The 20,619-nt window shown below is 40.0% G+C and overlaps 1 protein-coding gene across 2 annotated transcripts in view; it reads left to right on the top strand.

Moving 5' to 3' along the window:
* The first annotated feature begins 3,714 nt into the window (after positions 1 to 3,714).
* Positions 3,715 to 20,619, top strand: part of ARID2 (AT-rich interaction domain 2) — a 183,411-nt gene continuing 166,506 nt past the window's right edge. For both annotated transcript variants that reach the window (XM_030822678.1, XM_030822677.1), the window contains exons 1-3: positions 3,715 to 3,952; positions 4,068 to 4,161; positions 5,240 to 5,337. In XM_030822678.1, the coding sequence (XP_030678538.1) occupies positions 3,861 to 3,952; positions 4,068 to 4,161; positions 5,240 to 5,337 (284 nt within the window). In that variant the 5' untranslated portion in view covers positions 3,715 to 3,860. The remainder of the gene's footprint in view (positions 3,953 to 4,067; positions 4,162 to 5,239; positions 5,338 to 20,619) is intronic.

Below are 20,619 nucleotides of genomic sequence, written 5' to 3' on the forward strand. Positions count from 1 at the left end.
TTTTTGCAAGAGATACAGACTGATTAGTGGCAATCAAATTTATTAACTTTAAAGGACATCAGTAAGAACAGATAGGACCAGAAATTGTATCTTGGTGATCCACATGCCAGGAGTAGCGCGGCAGAGGATGGACAGTGGAACTTAGTGATTGAGGCGCAGCCTGCAGAAAGCTGCACTTCTGCACTAGAAATTAAATAAGAGGGTCAAAATCAACATAAACTAAACCCTTTTTTAAAAAGTCATGTAAACACAAATGATTGCTGCAACTGGAAAACAACATTTAAAATAAATTATTCGTGTGATGCACATCTATTTCAACAAACAAACCTTTCCTTAAACCTTTACGTTACTCTTACAAGCAAATACCGTTAATAGCTTACTTCTGTCTTAATTTTTCTAACCACAGGAAAATTGAAACGTAAGTAATCTGATAAACATCAAGTTTTACGTTGATGCTTTTGACCACAGGGTATACAGTGTTAAGAATTTAAATTCTATCCATCAGATGTACTTTAGGACTCCATTTTGAAGATAGCCTCTTCTACAGAAAAGGAATTTTTAAAAGTCAATTCTCCAGTTTCTCATCACATCTTAATTTTTTTTTTAAAAAAAAGGCTTTTAAACACTAGTATCACTCCAAGTCTTTAGCCTTTGATACTTGCTCTGAAAAGCAAAACACACTATTGTATATGTTTGTGTATGTACACACACACACACAAAAATAACAGTGACTTAAAAGTGGCAACCGCCTCTTGAAAAGTAAAAATGTCATCCCTGCATTCTGCCCTTAAATGAGAAATAAAGACAATAGATTTGCCCACTGCAGACTGGGATACCAGAAAAGACGTTCTAAGTCTCTCCTGAGACAGTATTAACCTGCTATCTTAACTCCCAACTCGGACGACTTAAATTTCAGTGTACGTGCCTCCGTTCCCACTCTTGCCCCATCAGCTCCATCAGCACCGTCATCCCCGGCTCGGATCCCGGCCGCGACCCGCCAGGGCCGCCGGAGTCCGCGAATACCGCCCGCTCCCGGCAACCAAGCTCCCCGGCTCCTGGCCGACCGCGAGCTCCTGGAGCAGCAGCCTCCAGGATTCCCGAAGCCCACGATTCAGGCGAGCGGTGCCGACCGGGCCGTGGACTGTGGCATTTTAAAAGTACAGAAAAGTCTCATTGCAGGACTGGCGCGGTCGACGTGGCCCAGGAGACCCTCCAAGAGATTCTGGTCAGCTGCTGGGAGCGTGGAAGAGCAACCAAAGCTACCAAGGCGCCGCGGCAAGTCCCCGGAGCAGTCACCTCAGCTTTCCGTTCTCCCTCTAGTTACCATTACCCCACAAGCTTCTGGCGCTTCCTTCGAGAAAATGAAAAACTAAAAACGCGTAGAGGTGGTAGAAGTCGTTGGCATTTTCCGTTTAATGTGATCCCCCAGGCTCCATCCCTTAAGTGGGGTTTCCAAACTCGGATGCATCCTCAGCAGAGGTTTTCCATGTTGACAGACCTCTCGCTTCCCACAAAATGGGGCCGGGGAGGCGGCCGCTGTCTCCTCTATGGGCGCCGCCATTTTGTGAGGCGCCGGCGGCGCGGCGGCAGGAGCCCGGGGTGTGTATAATGGTTGAATAGAATGACCCCCTCCAGGGAATCCCCGGCACTGACGGTTACGTAAGGGGCTGTGCGCAAGTGCGGCGTTTAGGGAATCCGCACAGCCCGGGCCACGCAGCTCCGAGGCCCACATCTCCACTCCCCCTAAGAGGACCGGTGGGGGAAGGGACAGCTGACCGGGTCTTCCTCGCAGCAGCCTCACCCCTAGTCTCCCGTGGCCGCCGAGCTTCTCCACCTCCCCGGGCCGGGTCTCCGCCCCTCACAGGCTTCCGAGACACTCACTGGCCCTGGGGTGTCAGGAACTTCCTAGCCACAACCTTATTCCGACCCCACTTAAGAGACAAACTTCAGTTGGGAAATAAGTCCGTTTCCTAGAGTGAGCACCGGAAGCACGCTGCACTATATTACATAATTTTTCACCTCCAAAGCAATGTTCCCATTGGAACGACTACCTGAAATAACCCATCCAGACCCCTACTACCCTGTGACCTTGGGTTAGGCAGTGACTTTGCCCGTGGTGGCCGTCACTAAAATGGGAATAATAATACGTTTCACGTACTGTAATCTTAACATTTGTAGCAAAGAGCCGGCTCCAACACCCCTCGTAAATGCAAATTTAGGTGGTAGTATTTGTTGAGATGTTTTGACTCTCATTTAAGCAAAGGGTTTTTTTAACCTTCAAAAATATTTTAAACGAGGATTACATTTAAGACATTTGAAAGCAAGTAAAAACATGTTTTATTCGATATTTATTTTAAACGCAGCAATCTTGAAGAGACCTTACTATAAAAATGTAAACGTTAATTATTATTGTCGAAGTTCGACAGATTGCTTCCCAACCAGTTTAGTTAGTTTGCATAACTTTGGTCATAGAATACTCCAGTTTGATATGTGAAGCCAACCAGCGGCAAGATGAATTAAGAGCATTACTCTATTTCCACAGAACTAGGACAGACACTTCACATTGTATTTAACGTATAGTTTGCTAAAGTTAGCGTGTGGATAATTCATAGAAAATGTGCTAACCAGGCCCCAGAATACTAGCATACGGCTCATAAAAGCCGATTCCTTTAGATTTTACAAAAACATAAGGTAACAAATTGACTTTATTCCGATCTGTGAATGTTGCGTAGCGTGAGGAGCTAACCCGGTGAGCTTCCTTTCCCTTCAGAGCGCCACACCGGTTCTGTCGGGCGGGCGGGGACTCCGAGGCGGCCCTTCCAATAGCCGGGCCGGGGACGCGAACATCGCCTCCACCCCTAACCCTGGAACAACCGGTAGTGGCCGTTTCCCCGCGCCGCCCCCCTTTCCGCCGGCTTTGTGTGCGTGTGAAATGTGCGGCACATTGCAGACGAACCCTAAGCCCGGCGAGCCGAGTCTATTGTTCCCCGCGAGGAGCTGCTGGGGCGGTGTGGAGCCAGGCGCAGTGCCGCGGCCAGCCCTCGGGGGTCGCTGTGTGGCACTGGCTGCCAGGCCGTGGCGGCGGCAGAGAGGGAGGCTGGCGGGGAGGGAAGCAGGCGGGCGGCGCGCAGCGGCTCAGCTGCCGCCGGTGCTTCTGCCCGGGGACGCCCCGGCCTCCGCGGCCGAGGCCGCGCGTGAATGTGTGCGAGGGCCCCGCGGAGCCGGGGCCGAAATACCCGCTGTCACCGCGCTTTCCACAAACCACCACACAGACCTCCCCCTCCCCACCCCCAGCCCCGCCTGCCCTAGCCCCGCCGCCGCCGCCGAAACTCTTGGGCCTCCGGCCGCCCAGACCCCTCACCATCGGCTTGCCTTGCCCCTCGCCCGCTCGCGCGCCCCCGGCAGCAGCACCATGTTGAATCGCGTCCCCGGGCTGAGCCGCCTCAGCCGGCGGCGCTGAGAGGCGGGCGAGAGCCGGGCCACGGGGAGGGAGGGAGGGAAGGAAGGGGGGGGGGCCGCGCTCGCCCCGCGGCTTCGCGCGGATCCGGCAGTCGCCTGCCCTTCTAGTTTCGCTCCGATTTCTTTAAACTTTTTTAGAAATTCCCCTCCCTCCTTCCCTCCTCTCCCCCTGGCCTCCTGCTCCCTCCTTCCCCTCCTCCTCCTCCTCCCCCTCCCTCCCTCCCTCCCTGCGCCGCCGCCGCCGCCGCCGCCGCCGCCGCCGCCGCCACCGCCGGCCCATGACTGAGCCCCGCCGCCGCCGGCCGAGGAATGGGCTCCGGGCTCTGGTAGGAAGCGCTGGGAGCGGGGGGCGCTTTTAAAACACCGATCTGGGTTTTTTAAAAACCTCCTTTGAAAAAATAATGGCAAACTCGACGGGGAAGGCGCCTCCGGACGAGCGGAGAAAGGGACTCGCTTTCCTGGACGAGCTGCGGCAGTTCCACCACAGCAGAGGGTGAGAGCAGAACCGGGGGGGCAGCGCCGGGGCGAGCCGGGGCGAACGGGGCTCTCCCGCCCGGGCCGGGCACGGGGTCCCGGCTGACAAGTGCGGGGCTTTCTCTCTCCCGCAGGTCGCCTTTTAAAAAAATCCCTGCGGTGGGTGGGAAGGAGCTGGATCTTCACGGTCTCTACACCAGAGTCACTACTTTAGGCGGATTCGCGAAGGTGAGTGGAAGTTTTAATTTGTATTTCCCTCTCGCTGGCCTCCTCCAAAAAGTCTCCTTTGACCCCGGAGTGGGCGCTTGGGGCTGAGGGGGTGGCCCGCGGGGGCAAAAGGCGTTCTTTTCGCTCCCAGCCGGTGGCACGGAGGCGGACGGCGGCGGGGCTGTTTTTGGCCTGGTGGCTCGCGTGCGCGCGGCGGGCGCGGGGCTCCGGCGGGCGGGCGGCCCGGCGCCGGCTCGCGCCTTGCCCGGTGCCCGGTCGGGCCGGCGGGGTCTGAGCGCCGCGGCGGGGAGTGCGGGCGTGCGGGGCGCCAGCCTGAGCCCCGCGCCCGCCCCGCGCCCGCGCCGCCCGCCCGCTCGCTCGCTCGCGAGTCAGCTCTGCCGCCGCTGCCGCTCTAGCACAGGCGGAGACACAGAGACACACAGACTCTGAGAGCAGTTTTCGTGCAACTCAAAATTAGCGCGGGCAGGTTTAACATCGATAATCGGCTGCGAAATGATCCCGGCAGCCGGGGGCACAGCCTCGGCCCCGTCGCCCTCGGTTTATACAGCTAACAAAAGAAACCAGGACCTGTCTCCAAATAGCCATCTTAGGCTTCAAGGCTAGGCAGAAGCTGTAGGCCTCAAAGAAGGGCCTATGGAGATGGATAGATCTGGGAGAGGGATCGGAATCGGCCCCGGCCTCGGCCCCCCCCTAACCCGCGGACGTCGCTGTCCGGAACTGTATTGATCCTTTTGAACTTTTTTTTTTTTTTTTTTTTTAGTGTAAACGGACCGCGTTGAGATTTAAAAGGGGGCGACAGAGGGACTTGCGATTGGTTATTGTCCGGGCTTCAAAAACAAAACAAACCCACCAACCCCCCCACCCCCAAACAAAACAAGTGATATTAAATACAGGGCTCTCTGGTGAAAACACAGTGATTCAAGAAGCCCTTGCTTAGTAACTCTTACCGATCGATCCGAAACACCCACTGATGCCTTAGGTATCTACAGATCTCTGTAGAATGGGTATTTATTTCATAGTTAGGTTAAGATTTTCTTAGATTGTTCACGTTCAGACAAGTGTGCCTGTGTTTTACCAGGTTTCTGAGAAGAATCAGTGGGGAGAAATTGTTGAAGAGTTCAACTTTCCCAGAAGTTGTTCTAACGCTGCCTTTGCTCTAAAACAGTATTACTTGCGGTGAGTAGTAGTGACTTTTCCATAGTATTTGGAAATAAGGGACTTATGGAGAGATTTGTTTTTAGCAAAAACAAAAGCACCAAACAGTTCCTAAGCTCTTGGTCATTTCAGACTGAGACACATTTAATATAAATAAAGTGAGCTTGTAGGAAGGTGAAAGTTTTCCTCACCAATTTCAGGATCGTTTACGTTTTTCATACAAAATCATTACAGGTGACACCCCAGCCCCAATCTTGGTAAACATTCTTTTGTGACATTGTTATTGATCGCTTGATACCCACTGAGGGGCAGAAAGGTGAAGCTTAGTAAAAGACTTAAGATAGTTAATGAAACTTTGTAACCTTTGGGAAAATTTTTTTCTTTGTTTTGGAAACTCCTTTAGTTTTAAAAATTCTGACTTTAAGAATTTTTTTTTTAATGAAACTTCTTGTTTGGAACAGTGTCATTGAATAGGTTTTTCAGTAGAGTATTCCTACATGGCATAACATGTTGGTGGCTTAGGTGACCAGGATTGTTTTGATAATTTTTGTTGAATTTCCAGTGACTTAAAAACGTTCAAAAGGATTATTATATCTTTAGGAAAATGGGGATACTATGAAATGGGATACTATAATCTGGATTTTCTTTCAATCTTCCTCTTCTTTTTTGACTGCTTATTCGACAAAGTTAAATTTCTTATTCAATTGGTATGTGATACAGTCTAGATGATATATTTTGTGATTTAGCGTTTTTTTTTTTTTTTTGCCTCTAGTTTTTCTTCTAGGAATACTTTCATATTGTAATTTATCATGAGGCTGTGTTTTATTTTTAAAGTACTTACGTTAGAGGATCCTAAGTTAGTTGGTGTTATTTAAAACTAAAATGATACTCTTTGTATTTATTGCTTTTTAATAGTGATATTACAGGCCTTTTTTCGTAAGGTGGCTTCTGCATAATTTGAGTTTTGCATTTATTATTGCTTCAGATGCACTCAGTTATTGTGTATTACGTTCAGCATTCTGAAATAGGAAATGCAGTAATCGCACAGGTGTACTTTCTATTGGCTATCTTAGATTGACTTCAGGCTTGAAGCTGGAGTTCGCAGAACTTTGTGGAGTAGTTATTGAGTTACACAGGAAGTCTAGAAAATACTAAATATGGTTGTCATTTATTGTGTGTGTGTGATGGCATTTGTGTCAGAGTACATTTTAAATTAAAGGGCTAAATCAAAAAGCAAAATTAACCTCCAAAACTATTGAGTTAGTAGTGGGGTGAGAAACAAGAGAGTTTTATATTCATTGTGACATTCATTTGCTCATTTCTATTTATGATATTGAGAGGAACATGTTAATACATATTCTGGTTTTATGTTTTTATCAGTTTAAAGCATTTGAATTTTGGACTGTTTGAAATACATATTTTTGAAGTTTTGCTTCATATTCGTTAGATTGACTTAAATTTTATAACCAGAAAGTACTATAGAATATACATGATTCATAAGATGTATATTTTTCTGAAGAGTTTACATTCATACTAATAGTTTTAGCATAATCAAATTAATATCTAGGCTTCCAGTTTTTTTTAACAAAAGTTAATTGTAAATATCATTTTTCCAGTTGTCATTTTTATCTTGAGAGGATATCATTAATTATAGGTACTGTTTTTAACTATATACTTTCAACATTGTAAGTATTTACATGGTCTTCAGATCAAATTAGGCTTTTTGCTCTTATTAGAAGCTGCTTTTTGAACTATGTCCTTAGTTAAACTTGTTTTTCCTCCATATGTCACTCTCTAGGTTTGTTTTTGCAGGGTTGTAGCTAGGCTACTAGGAAAAAAGTTGAAGCATTTGTTTTGGAAAATAAAACCATGTGAAGATTTGCATGGCTTGTAAAGAAATACAAAAGACATATGCTGGTCAAAACTTAGGTACTACCAACCTTGAAAGAATTTTTTCCTGGTGGTCTAATATTGCACCATAAGAAGATATATATGATGCTAGCTTTTACACCTTCCTCTGAAAAATCTTAATTGGCAGACAAGATGCCAAGTAACAGTAATTCTGTTACCTACCCATAAGATTGGCTCTTCATAGTAAGAAATAGTAATCGAGTGACTTGATAAGTTACCTCTTTGCTACATCAGATTGAATATCATCATTACTGATGAGCAGATAATGCAGTGTGTTTTTTAAATTACAAGTGGAATAATTTTTTAATATGAACTGCTTTTTCATTTGACCTGTTGTAAGACTGTCATTATATATGTTATTCCTCCTTTACAAGTTTAATATTTGCTCACATTCCCCTGTAAGTTTGCTATTAATTGGATGGATGTCTGTTAGCCTAGTGTTTTATGATATATCTTCATAATATTACAGATAATTTAAATTAGGAAGAGCAAGCTAGTATGCTGGCCATGTATATTCTAATAGTGTTTTGTTATTTTTGATACAAATATTGACAGTCATTAAATATAGACTTGAGTATTAATGGTCTGCCAGAAGTTAGCTTGATTTTCTCAAACATAGATTTATGCAGTTATAGCTTGTCTACAAAAATTTCTCAAAGTCTAAAATTGAAAATGCAGTTGATTATTTTAACATTGGCATTTAATTTTTACAAATATAAGTGCCTGCCTGTATCAAAGTATCTCACCTACTCCAGAAATACATACACCTACTGTGTACCCACAAAAATTAAAAATTAAAATTAATTTTTTAAGTGCTTACAGATAATGTGTAAAAGCAGTCTATTTAAAAATTGGAGGCCAGGTGCGGTGGCGCATGCCTGTAATCTCAGCACTTTGGGAGGCCAAGGCAGATGGATTACCTGAGGTCAGGAGTTTGAGACCAGCCTGGCCAACATGGTGAAACCCCGTGTCTACCAAAAATAGAAAAATTAGCGTGGCATGGTGGCGCATGCCTGTAATCCCAGCTACTTGGGAGGCTGATGCAGGAGAATTGCTTGTGCCTGGGAGATGGAGGTTGCAGTGAGCGGAGATCGTGCTACTGCACTCCAGCCTGGCCGACAGAGTGGGACTCTGTCTCAAAAATAAAATAAAATAAATAAATTAAAAATTGGATACTAATCATCTGTGATGTTTATGCACTTTATTTTCATGTAGTTCCATTTCTTGGCATGTACATCTCAGTGTGTTCCACAAATGTTTATTATTAGGATATTCCGATAGTATGAAAGGATAAGGTATAGTTTCCCACATTTTGTAGATGGAGAAATTAAAGTGCAAAAAAAAATTAAATGGCTTAGGGAACATTCATTAATTGGACCAAAATGTTGTGTTCATGACATGTGTTCAGTAATATTTGAAATTACTTATGGTTAAATTTATGCCCAAGTATATCTTTGCCTAATGTGTTCCATATTTACTTGGTGGATTTTAATTTTTTGTTCTGTTTTGTTGTTGAAATTGGGGGACAATTTGCTAGTCTTATCTGGGTTAAGAATTTGAAGTTTTGGTATGAAGATTTGGGTGAATATTTCAAATATTTTAAAATTTTGTTTTTGCTTACTGATGCCAATATTACAGCTATAGTCAAGGTTAACTTCATGTTTCCTTTATAAAACTTGATTTTTTGGAAAGGGGTGAAATATCTTGGACATGAAAAATTCATTGTACAAAACTATATGTTACTAGTTTTCTGGCACTGAAATACTCATTTCTGTTTATGTGTACCTACCTTTAGAACAGTCAGAAACTTAATTGTAGAGTTATGTTTACCATAGTACATTTTCAAATTGCATTGTGAATTTATTCTATGTTTTTTCTTGGTGGGTAAAGCTCTTTCTTAAATTATACCATTTGAGGGAGTTTACATTTGTTAGTTAAATTGAATGAATACACTCATGTGTTCTCTAGTTAGTGTCCACCATATAGATCAATTCTTTTAAGAGAAAGCCTTAAGTAAATAAGCACTGAGTGTAAATTGCTAAACGGAACTGAATAAACTGATTGCCCTTCTTATTCAAGGGAGGAAAATAAAAGTATATGGAGATTGGAAGACAAATATATCAATAAGTTATTCATACATGTATTTCAAATTTAACTTTATAAACTGTATCGTGTGTGTGTGTGTGTATAGACAGGGGTCTTGCTTTGTTGTTCATGCTTGTCTTGAATGCCTGGCTTCAAGCTATCCTCCCGCCTCAGCCTTCCAAAGTGCTGGGATACAAAAGTGAGCCACTGAGCCTGGCAGTGTATCCATTTTAAAAAACAAAAAACTTGATTTTGGTATTTTCTGATATTCTGTTACATTTTTAAAGGACATGCAGACTTGTTGAAAGGAATAGCAGAAAGTGGAGAAAGTTGAAAGACTTATCAAAGCTCAGCTAGGTTAGTGTTATGTCTTAGAATCCATGTTTTTAGAGCTTAAATTGCCCAAAGTAGAAATAAATTGAGTTCTTTCTAAGACAGATAGTTTTCACTGAGGATACAAATTTTCCTGAGGATACAAAATGAGAACATTATAAATTCCCAAAAATGTTTATATGCTTTTTTTTTGCAGTTAAATTTTCTACCTTAGCTGTTAACTAAAAATGTCCCTGAATAGCACTCTTTCATAATCCTATCTCTGCTATGTTGTGGATTCAGTATTTTCATAGTTGATCGTGTGTGAAATCTATAATGTCTTTGATAGACAAGTATATTGTGGCCGGGCGCGGTGGCTCATGCCTGTAATCCCAACACTTTGGGAGGCTAAGGCAGGCGAATCACGAGGTCAGGAGATCGAGACCAGTCTGGCTAACACAGTGAAACCCCATCTCTACTAAAAATACAAAAAATCAGCTGGGCGTGGTGGCATGTGCCTGTAGTCCCAGCTACTCGGGAGGCTGAGGCAGGAGAATCACTTGAACCCGGGAGGCGGAGCTTGCAGTGAGCCGAGATGGTGCCACTGCACTCCAGCCTGGGTGACAGAGTGAGACTCTGTCTGAAAAAAAAAAAAAAAGTATATTGCTACTAGATATTTTATATTCTCAAACTGAATGAAATTAGAAGTTAGAAAGGAAGGAAAAACAAAGTTTTAACTACATTTCATTAGTCAGTGAGCAGGTACTTAATATATATTTTTAGGTAAAGTATTTAAAAGTTTTAATTATATTGTGAAGGTGCTTATTGGGCATTTTCCAGACCTACTAAAGTTTACTGGTAAAAATGAATTTTGTTTGAATTGGGAAGGACATAGAGGATAAATGGAGCAGACGGATGGGGATGAGGGGATTCTCCTTTTGCTTCTTTGATCACCACACTCTTTGGTATTCAGGGCCAACTAGAGTTTGTGCTCTAGAAACACTAGTTTTCCAGAAGTGTTAATACATTTCCATGAAAAAAAGACCAAATGAACTTGAGCAAAAGGCTAAACTTGGGTTACTTTATTGCCGGACTTCTTAGAGACTTTATTTTGCTAATGTGTATTGTGGATCTCTAGAAATTTTGGGGAAACATTATTACTTCTCTTCCCTTCCCCATTCTACATAGTGTTTCACCAGCATTTCACCCCACAGTAAATAGTGTAACACCATGGCCAAAACTGCAATTGTGCACCAACCTAAGAGATGCACAACTGTACATTTTCTACTGTTTAAACTATAATGTGATAAAAGAAATAAATTTTTTTTTTCTGTTTTAAAACGTAAATTTCACTTGTGCTTGGATACTTTCTGTGTATTCATTATGTTGTGAATTGATAATTCATTTGACTAAATACATTGCAATAAACTATTGCTGGAATGGAAATCTCTTAGTGATGTCTAGGAATAGCTATCACATTCTGAATTGTTGACCAAAAATGATAGACCCATATTCCATGAATATCTAAGTCAGTGTTTACAGGGCTTCACTCCCATCTTACTGCCATAGAAATTTTTGGTGCCACCCCAGGGAGAATGTGCTGATTTTGATGTTTTGGCTGCTGCCTTCCCTCTCCCCCCATCCTTTTTTTCCTCATTATACCATTGATTTGGAGTAAAGGGGTCAATTTGTTCTTTAGACTGTCTTAAATTCTGGCTTTGATTGCTTTCTTTTGGTGTCAATTGACTCGTTCCTCTATCCCTCATACATATTTGCTGAAAAGTGATCTAAAGGTTAATATTCAGATTCAATATTTTAGGCATACTTAATAGGTAGTGCTGTGCTTTTCACCATATCATGAGGCATATAATGTTTAGTCGTCCCCTTTTAGTGATGCTAAGATTGAACAGTGGTTTTAGCTATTAATAATGTGATTAATACGTATTTCTAAAAAGAGTGCTCCAGGTGATTCTTAAGTACACTGAAGTTTGAGAACAGTTGATCTAAGTATTGTAATGAAACTAAGTATTGTAATGAAATTGCTGAGATGACCAGTTTAACATGGCGTGAACATGTTGGTCAGGGTTACATCCAGAACAAAACCTCTAGGTGACATCTGGTCTAGGGGCACCTGCTCAAGCTGCACCTGTCATCTCTGACCAGAGCTTGGACACACCTTATACTTTGTCTCTGGACTCCAGAGAAGGTAACAAGGGCTCCACTTTAGTTAAGGGAAAAAAAGAGTAAATGAAGTACCAAATTCTAACTTATCCTAAGTGTGTTTGTGTAATTTGGATTTAAAAAAATTAATTAAAAATAAGTGTTCCTCAATTATTCCTAATTGGAGAACTTTATGTATGTTTTGTTTTTTTTTTTCTCATAGAACTTTACTATATTCTTTCCAAATAGGGTACCATTTGTTTTACTGAATTTACTGGATGCTTGTTTGTGAAAATTTTGTTGGTCTGTCCTGGTATTTCATAGTAGAGTTAACATGTATAAATTCCTGTGAAAATAATAATACTAACAATAACCTGTTTTGTTTAATGTCCACTAGCTTTGTTTTTCAAAATATTTTCATATGGGAGATTTTATTTATTTATTTTTGAGACGGAGTTGCTCTCTGTCACTCAGGCTGGAGTGCAGTGGCATGAACTCGGCTCACTGCAACCTCCGCCTTCCGGGTTCCAGCGGTTCTCCTGCCTCAGTCTCCCAGGTAGCTGGAATTACGGGCGTGTGCCACCATACCCGGCTAATTTTTGTATTTTAGTAGAAACGGGGTTTCAGTTGGCCAAGCTGGTCTACAAACTCCTGATCTCAGGTGATCCACCTGTCTCGGCCTCCCAAAGTGTTGGGATTACAGGCATGAGCCACTGCGCCCGGCCGGCCGGAGATTTTATTTTTATCATTTCAAATTTCAGAAGTAATTGTGTTATTTAATCTTAGAAAAAATAACAACTAGGAAAAATATTCTTTCTTTTTTTTATGTATAAAAGCAAGGGAAAAAATTCTTTATGCCACCCAAACTTTTCTCTTCCTGGGGCATATGGGCTACTTTTTTTTTTTTTTTTTTTTTTTTTTTTTTTTAAGGCTTTAGGTTATATCCAACTCCCAGCCTTAAGTGTCAGCCATAATTGCTAGTCAGGAAAGGATATTTTACATATTTTCAGACCATACTTTCCCTGCTTCACCTTCCCATTCCCTTCCCTGCTGATAGACCTGCTGTATATTTTGCAGAGTATTGTCTTTTTTTTTTTCTTTTTATTCTTTTTGAGACAGTTTTGCTCTTGTTGCCCAGGCTAGAGTGCAGTGGTGTGATCTTGGCTCACTGCAACCTCCACCTCTTGGGTTCAAGCAATTCTCCTGCCTCAGCCTCCCAAGTAGCTGGGATTATAGGTGCCCACCAGCATGCCCAGCTAATTATTTTGTTTTTTTGTTTTTTTTTTTAGCAGAAATGGGGTTTCACCATGTTGGCCAGGCTGGTCTCAAACTCCTGACCTCAGGTGATTCACCCGCCTTGGCCTCCCAGAGTGCTGAGATTATAGGCGTGAGCTACTGTGCCCGGCCAGAGCATTGTCTTACAGATAATCCTACATTATCCATAGTTGCTATTCATCTTCATGCAGGTATATTCCATGTTCCAGGTGTGCTTGGCTTTTATTTCTATCAGTAAATAATTTTTAAAACTACCATATAATTGGGATAAAATATAAAGTTACTTTTTATGAAGAATTCAAATAAGGTTGTGTAATCTATTGTTTGGATATACGTCTTATTGTAAAATATGGCCAGGTTCCATAATTCTGGTCTTTCTGAGTTCTTACTGTCATACTTGATAAATATTTATGTACAGTGCCCAGTGGTCAATTGCTGTGTGCACAAAATGATGTTTATTATATAATATGTATCTTTCATGGTGAAGTGTTTTTGGGTGAAATTTTATTCTGTCTCTATGCTAGCCCAGTGATTAATTTTAAATAAATAAAATGTTAATATAAACATACGTGAGATCTGTGGGAACATTCTTCTATTAAAATAGGTCAAGGAAGAGACCATAGCTAGGGCCCTGTCCAGAAAATACCTAATTTGTAATATTTTAAAAATGGGATGAATTTAAATTTTTCAATAGTAAGGCTCAGGTTGATCACACTTTCCATAATGGTTCATAGATTAAGTGAATTTGCAATACGCTTGAGCTCAGATCAGACCGCATAGAACTTCATAAACAGTAGTTAGTGGCTTAGAGTAACTTGTACCTCCCAGTGTGCTTGCAAATAATAGGTGGTCTATCGAGTTCTTAAGTGGTTTGGTATAATTTTTAGTTTACACCATTAATGAGTCAAACTTTTGAATTTCTGAGTTGTCTTTTCAGGTAGCCCCATATTGCAATGTAGTAATTCAATCTAGTAGTAAAAATGTATGTGATTTTTTATATAGTCCAGTTGAGAGAGAAATGGTGAATCCATTATTTTCTTCTTTTTTTGCCATGTTTTTCCTTTTCAAAATTGTTAAATTTCTTTTGCTATCTATATGTGAACTTTTGCTTACACTTCCTGTAGATCAACCAATTAATTGTTTTGCCACATTTGCTTTGTATTTTTCTTTTTATATGTGATGGTGTGCACACTCATACACACACTATCTCATATAAAAAGAAAAATATAAAGCAAATGTGGCAAGTGTGTGTGTGTTTATATACACATACACACATTATCACTGTCGTTTATTCATTGGATATTATTACAGTATAATGTCTTTTATATATATGTGTTATTACCTAAGAGTAAAATCATTCTCTAATGTAACAATGGACAGTTATTACATTCAGAAACCTTAACATGAATAAAATTGTATTCTCTATTATGTAGACCTTAAATCAAATTTTAGCAATTGTCCCAAAGATGTCTTTTATAGCAGTCATATCCCCCAGCCCCATTCATTATCTTGTATTGCATATAGTTATCATATCTCTAGTTCTTCAGCCTTTTTGTGTCTTTTGTGATGTTACATTTTGAACTGTACAGGCCAAAAGTACTATAAAGTTTGGTTTGTCTAATATTTTTTCAGGATTTAAGTTAGACATTTTTGGCAAGAGACATGTCATGTCACTTTGTCTCATTATTGCTGAGATTAAGGTGGTATCCTGATTTCTCCACTGTAAAGTTACCATTTTCTCTTTTTGAATTAATAAGTAATCTGTAGCGACATACCTTGAGACCATGAAACTATCTTGCTTACCATCAAACTTTTACCCAGTAGTTTTAACATCCACTGATGGTTTGGGCTTGAATCAGTTATTAATGTGATACTTGCATTTATTTGTGCTTGAATCAGTTATTAATATGATACAAGCATTTTGTGATGCTTGTTTTCTAACTCTATCATTTCTTTTACATTTATTTGTTTTTTGAGACAGGGTCTCACTCTATCTCAAAACACCCAGGCTGGAGTACAGTGACACAATCATGGCTCATTGCAGCCTTGACCTTCCAGCTCAAGCCATCCTCCTACCATAGCCTCCCAAGTACCTGGGACTACAGGCGCATGCCACCCTGCCCAGCTAGTTTTTTGTAGTTTTATAGAGATAGGGTTGTACCATTTTGCTCAGGCTGGTCTCAAACTTCTGGGCTTAAGCAATCCATTTGCATTGGCCTCCAAAGTGTTAGGATTACAGGCATGAGCCACTGCTCCTGGCCCGTTTTACATTTATTAGTTGATAGTCTCCAGTAAGGGACAGATTTTCATTCTTATTTATTAGTTAGGTTTTTATGTTATGCAGTGGTTAAAATCTATCCTTATTATGCATTTGGTGCTTAGATTTGGCCAGTGAGAGCCCTTTTAAGCTGGCTCCTTTATCTTTTTAACATATGTCTATTATTCTTGAGTCCTTCCTTTTTGACAAAATAAGATCTTCCAGGGTCCACCTGTATTTTGCCTACCCAGCTCTAGAATCATCTATTTCTCTGAAAATCCTGGTTCCATTTAGTGTGGAATGGTACATAGAAACCAAGATCGAGGTGGTAGGTGTGCTCATTGCTACTGGGTTATTTTTTCTTCTAGTCCCTTTTAGAGAACAGAGCTGGGGAAAAAATTATTTTGTCTGTAAATACATTTATTTTGAAAAATCAGAGGCTATGCTGATACTTCTAATTGCACTCCATACTAGCTAGTTCTTTTCCTTCTTCCATTCCATGTATCTCCCCTAACCTTCCATAAGAATCCTAGTTCTCTACAATAGTATATATGTTCATCTTCTCAGTTCTGCAGTACATATAGAATACTTCCAGAATTGTTATCCCACAACAAACAACAAACCTACCAAGTAGCTACAGATTTGTTTGAAGTTCTTTTTGTGTTTAGACTGAAGATGTATTGTTAAAAGTACAGACATGCACTGTATAAAGTGTTTTGGTAAATGATGGACTGCATATATGACTGTGTTTTCATAAGAATATAATATTGTATTTTTACTGTACCTTTTCTGTGTTTAGATATGTTTAGATACACAAATATTTAGCATTGTATTGTAGTTGTCTGCAGTATTTGGTACAGTAACATGCTGTATAGGTATGTAGCTTAGAGCAATGGGCTATGCCTTATAGCCTAGGTATGTAGTAGACTATATACGTATCATCTAGGTTTATGTAAGTGCGTTCTGTGATGTTTGTTGAATTATGAAATTCAACAAATTTTATTTATGAATATGTAAAACACATAAGATTAAGATTAAGCCTAGTTTCCCTTCCTAAAATAAAGCTCATTAAAAATATATATTTTGCCTTTTTTCACTTCATATATCTTGAAAAATCACTAAGTTCATAGAATCCCATTATTATTTTTTTAACAGCTGCATAATGTTCCATCGTGTAGCTATATCCTAGTTAATTCAACCAGTTCCCTACATAATGGCACTTAGATTGTTTCCAGTGTTACTGTAGTAAATAATGTCATCTGAATAATCTGTAAATCTTAGTAACTTTATGCAAACCTATTTTCAAATTGTTGCAGTGGTGTCTTTAGAGCTAATTACTAAAGTGGGGATTGAAGCAGCAATCAAAGAATAAATGCACATGTAGTTTTGTTAAATGATGCCAAATTCCCTTTGTAGGAGAGAACTTTTTTGCATTTCTACCAATGGTATATGAAAATACCTGTTTTCCACAACTTTGCTGTGTTGTCTGGTTTGTTAAATTTTTCTAATATAGGAGATTAAGAAATGGTATCTCACTATATTTTAATTATTGAGACATTACAGCATGTTTGTTTGTTTTTTAAAGAGATTGAGTTGGCTGGGCATGGTGGCTCATGCCTGTAATCCCAGCACTTTGAAAGGCCGAGGTGGGTGGATCACGAGGTCAGGAGCTCAAGACCAGCCTGGCCACCAGCCTGGCCAAGATGGTGAAACCCCGTCTCTACTTAAAAAAAAAAAAAAAAAAAAAAAAAATACAAAAATTAGCCAGGTGCTGTGGTGGGTGCCTGTAATCCCAGCTACTTGGGAGGCTGAGGCAGGAGAAACACTTGAACCCAGGAGGTGGAGGTTGTGGTGAGCTGAGATCGCAGCACTGCCCTCTAGCCTGGGTGACTGAACAAGACTCCGTCTCAAAAAAAAGAGAGACAAATTTTACTGTGTTGCCCAGGCTAGAGTGCAGTGGCTATTCACAGGTGTAGTCATAGTATATGACACTGAACTCTTACTTTCAAGCAATGAACCTGCCTCAGCCTCCTGAGTAGCTGAGACTACAGACTTGCACCACTGTGCCTAGACTTTTTAACATGTTTTAATCTTTGATAGTGCCAATCCCATCTCATAGTTCTTTTTTACAAGGTTATTCTTTAATGTTTGTTTTTCCATGTGTACTTTAGTATCAGTTTGTTCTAGTTCCAGAAAAAAAAGCATGTTGGTCTTTTTATGGGGGTTGCATTAAACTTATAAGTTGGAGAACTGATTTTGTGATGATACCGAGTTGACCTATCAAAGAGCAATGAAAGTCTTTCCACTTGTTCACATCTTTTTGTGTCATTCAGAGCCTAAAGTTTTCTTTATATAGGGTTTGAACATTTCTAAAGTTTATTCTTAGGGATATTATTATTGTTGTTGCTATTGAAAATGTGGTTTTCTTTTTCATGTTTTCTTATTTGTTGTCATTTATTTATATAAAAGCTGTTGAACTTTTATGTTTTCTAAACTGCTGCCTTATTAAATTGTTTTATAGTTTTGATTTTATGATTGATTTTCTTTTTTTTTCTGTTTTTTTTTTTTTTAATTTTACCTGTATGCTTGGTGTGTCATCTGCAAATAGGGATTGTTTTACTCTTCTAAGTTATGCCTCAAATTACTTTCTTTTGTCTAATTGCATTGGCCAGTATATCCATGCAATGTTAATTAGTAGGGAAAATGGAAACATCTTTTCTTTGCCTTGTTGCTGACCTTAGTTTGATGCTTCTAACATTTCCTCATTGAGTAAGATACAGCCTGCTATACGTTTTGATGCAATCTTAACTATTGACTTTAATTTTAGTAATCCTGTGATATATGAAAGTATTCATCTGTTTATTTAATGAGTGGTATTATTAGACTTAGAAATCAGATTTAGTGATATTTTTTGTGTTGTCTACTAGAGTTTAGTTTCTTTTTTTTTAGTCCACAGGTATTATCTATATTTAAGAGAGGGGCTAATGATGAACATTACATTTTTACAATTCCATTTTTGCACCTTATATTTGAATATGAGTGTTTCTTATGTTCCAAGGATTTAACACAAAAATATAAGTCAGCTACAGTGCTAAGTGATAAATTTGGAGGAAAATTACCTTTCTTGTTCTATCTATGAAACAATTTTTGCTCTTTTGTTCTTTGCTGGCCATTGATTACATTACTTGATATTTAATAATAAGGCAATAATTTAAATTATTGCTTGATTTTTATATTCTCAAGATGAGAAATAATTATTTTAGTCTTATAAGTCTTCATTATAGGTTAATGAACCCCCAAAGAAGAAAAGCAAATTTGTACTTTAATCACAGTCAGAGATCTTATGTTTGTTTGGGTGAATCCATTTAAATTCATCAATGCTAAATTAAATGTGTTATGGTTTTACATAGTATATTTGATCCTCACCATTAATCATAATTTGGTTATTGAAAAAATCTTCCTAGTTCTGAGAATTGCTTGGAACATCCTTCCTTCTTTGGCTCCCTCTTTATAAACTATGGAGGTTAGCTTAAATGCGTGTGTTTGTGCAGGCACGTGTGTGTGTAAGCAGCACTCTTTAGAGTTTTAAGCAAACTGGTGATTTATTGATCAGTTCTTGCTCATAACCAATCTTGTAGAAATTTACCAAGCCTTACATATTTAAAGGGCTAAGTTGAAGTGGCTATTAGCTATTGTATACAAACTTAATGTTTTGTAGAAGCCCAGTAGTATAGCTTTCAGCACCTGAAAATTTAGATTCCTAAAGACAGGAGCAAGAAGTATGTAGTTAGCCGTAATTGGATATGGCTACTGAATTTATTTATTGATTTGTAGTATCATCAGTCTTAATACTAGAAGGGATTTTAAGAAGATGGTCTAGCCCTCTGCTTTCTAGAAGGGTAGAAATAAGGATACTTTTTCAGGTAGGCCTGCGTGGGGATAATTTACTTGCCTAAGATTATTCCTACTGAATGATGGAAGGGAAAAGTAGAAACCAAATCAGAGCTGCATTTATTACACTAACCACTCCATTCTGTTTTAAAAGGAATAATTTTAGAAGACTATCAGAGATTTCTTTGCTATATAAAACGGGGCCTTTATTTATTATTATTATTTTTGAGACAAAGTCTCACTATGTCACCCAGGCTGGAGTGCAGTGGCACAGTCTCGGCTTACTGCAACCTCCACCTCCTGGGTTCAAGTGATTCTCATGTTTCAGTCTCCTGAGTAGGTGGGACTACAGGCACACAACAACATGCCTGGCTAATTTTTTTGTACGTTTAGTAGAGACAGGGTTTTGCCATTTGACCAGGCTGTTCTCAAACTCCTGGCCTCAAGTGATCTGCCTGCCTTGGCCTCCCAAAGTGCTGGGATTACAGGCATGAGCCACCGCGCCTGGCCTGGTTTTATGTTAAGGTGATTCTGCTGACTTACACTAAGAGAGAAAAAACACTTTCTACTGCAAATATTCTTTATATTAAATATTTTACTCATAAAAACCTAAACTTACATGTTTGATAAAGCTTATATATTTGATAGTTGTTGTTTTTTTTTTTTTTAAATAACCAAGGATACTCATTTAAAGGTTAGTCTGGTACATTATTTTTTAGATGGAGACCTCTACTGGAAGTATGAAGTAATAGATAGATTCTGGGTTTTTTTTTTTTTTTTTTTTTCCTTTGGAGACAGGATCTTGCTCTGCCACCCAGGCTGGAGAATGAAGAGTAGTGGTGCAGTCATGGTTCACTGCAGCCTCAACCTTCTTGGCTCAAGTGATCCTCCTACCTCAGCCTCCCTAGTAACTAGGACTACAGGTATGTGCCACCATACCTGGCTGATGTGTAAAGTTTTTGTAGAGACCAGGGCTTTCTGTGTTGCCCAGGATGGTTTCCAACTCCTGGCCTCAAGTGATCCTCCTGGCTTGGCCTCCCAAAGTGTTGGGATTACAGACGTGAGCCACCCACCCGGCCTGATTCTATTACTGTAAAATACCTAGACAAAGGGATGGTAGGGAGATATGTTTTAAAAACAGTCAGTGTAACATATGCTAAAGTTTTTTTTTTAAGTATTTTTCTTATGAAACTTTAATAGTATACTTTTGGTTTATGATACCATGTTGAATCTTTTAAAAAGCAGACTATTAAGTTTATATTTTTTTAGCTAACGTTTATTTAATTTGCCATGTGCCGGGCACTGCACCGAGTGGTAACTCATTTCCTCTTCACACCTCCCTATGACATAGATACTGTTAATATCCTGATATTATAGATGAGAAAACAGGACAAAGGGGTTTAAGAACCTTG

This window comes from Nomascus leucogenys, chromosome 11 (assembly GCF_006542625.1).
Source record: "Nomascus leucogenys isolate Asia chromosome 11, Asia_NLE_v1, whole genome shotgun sequence".
NCBI classification, from domain to species: domain Eukaryota; kingdom Metazoa; phylum Chordata; class Mammalia; order Primates; family Hylobatidae; genus Nomascus; species Nomascus leucogenys.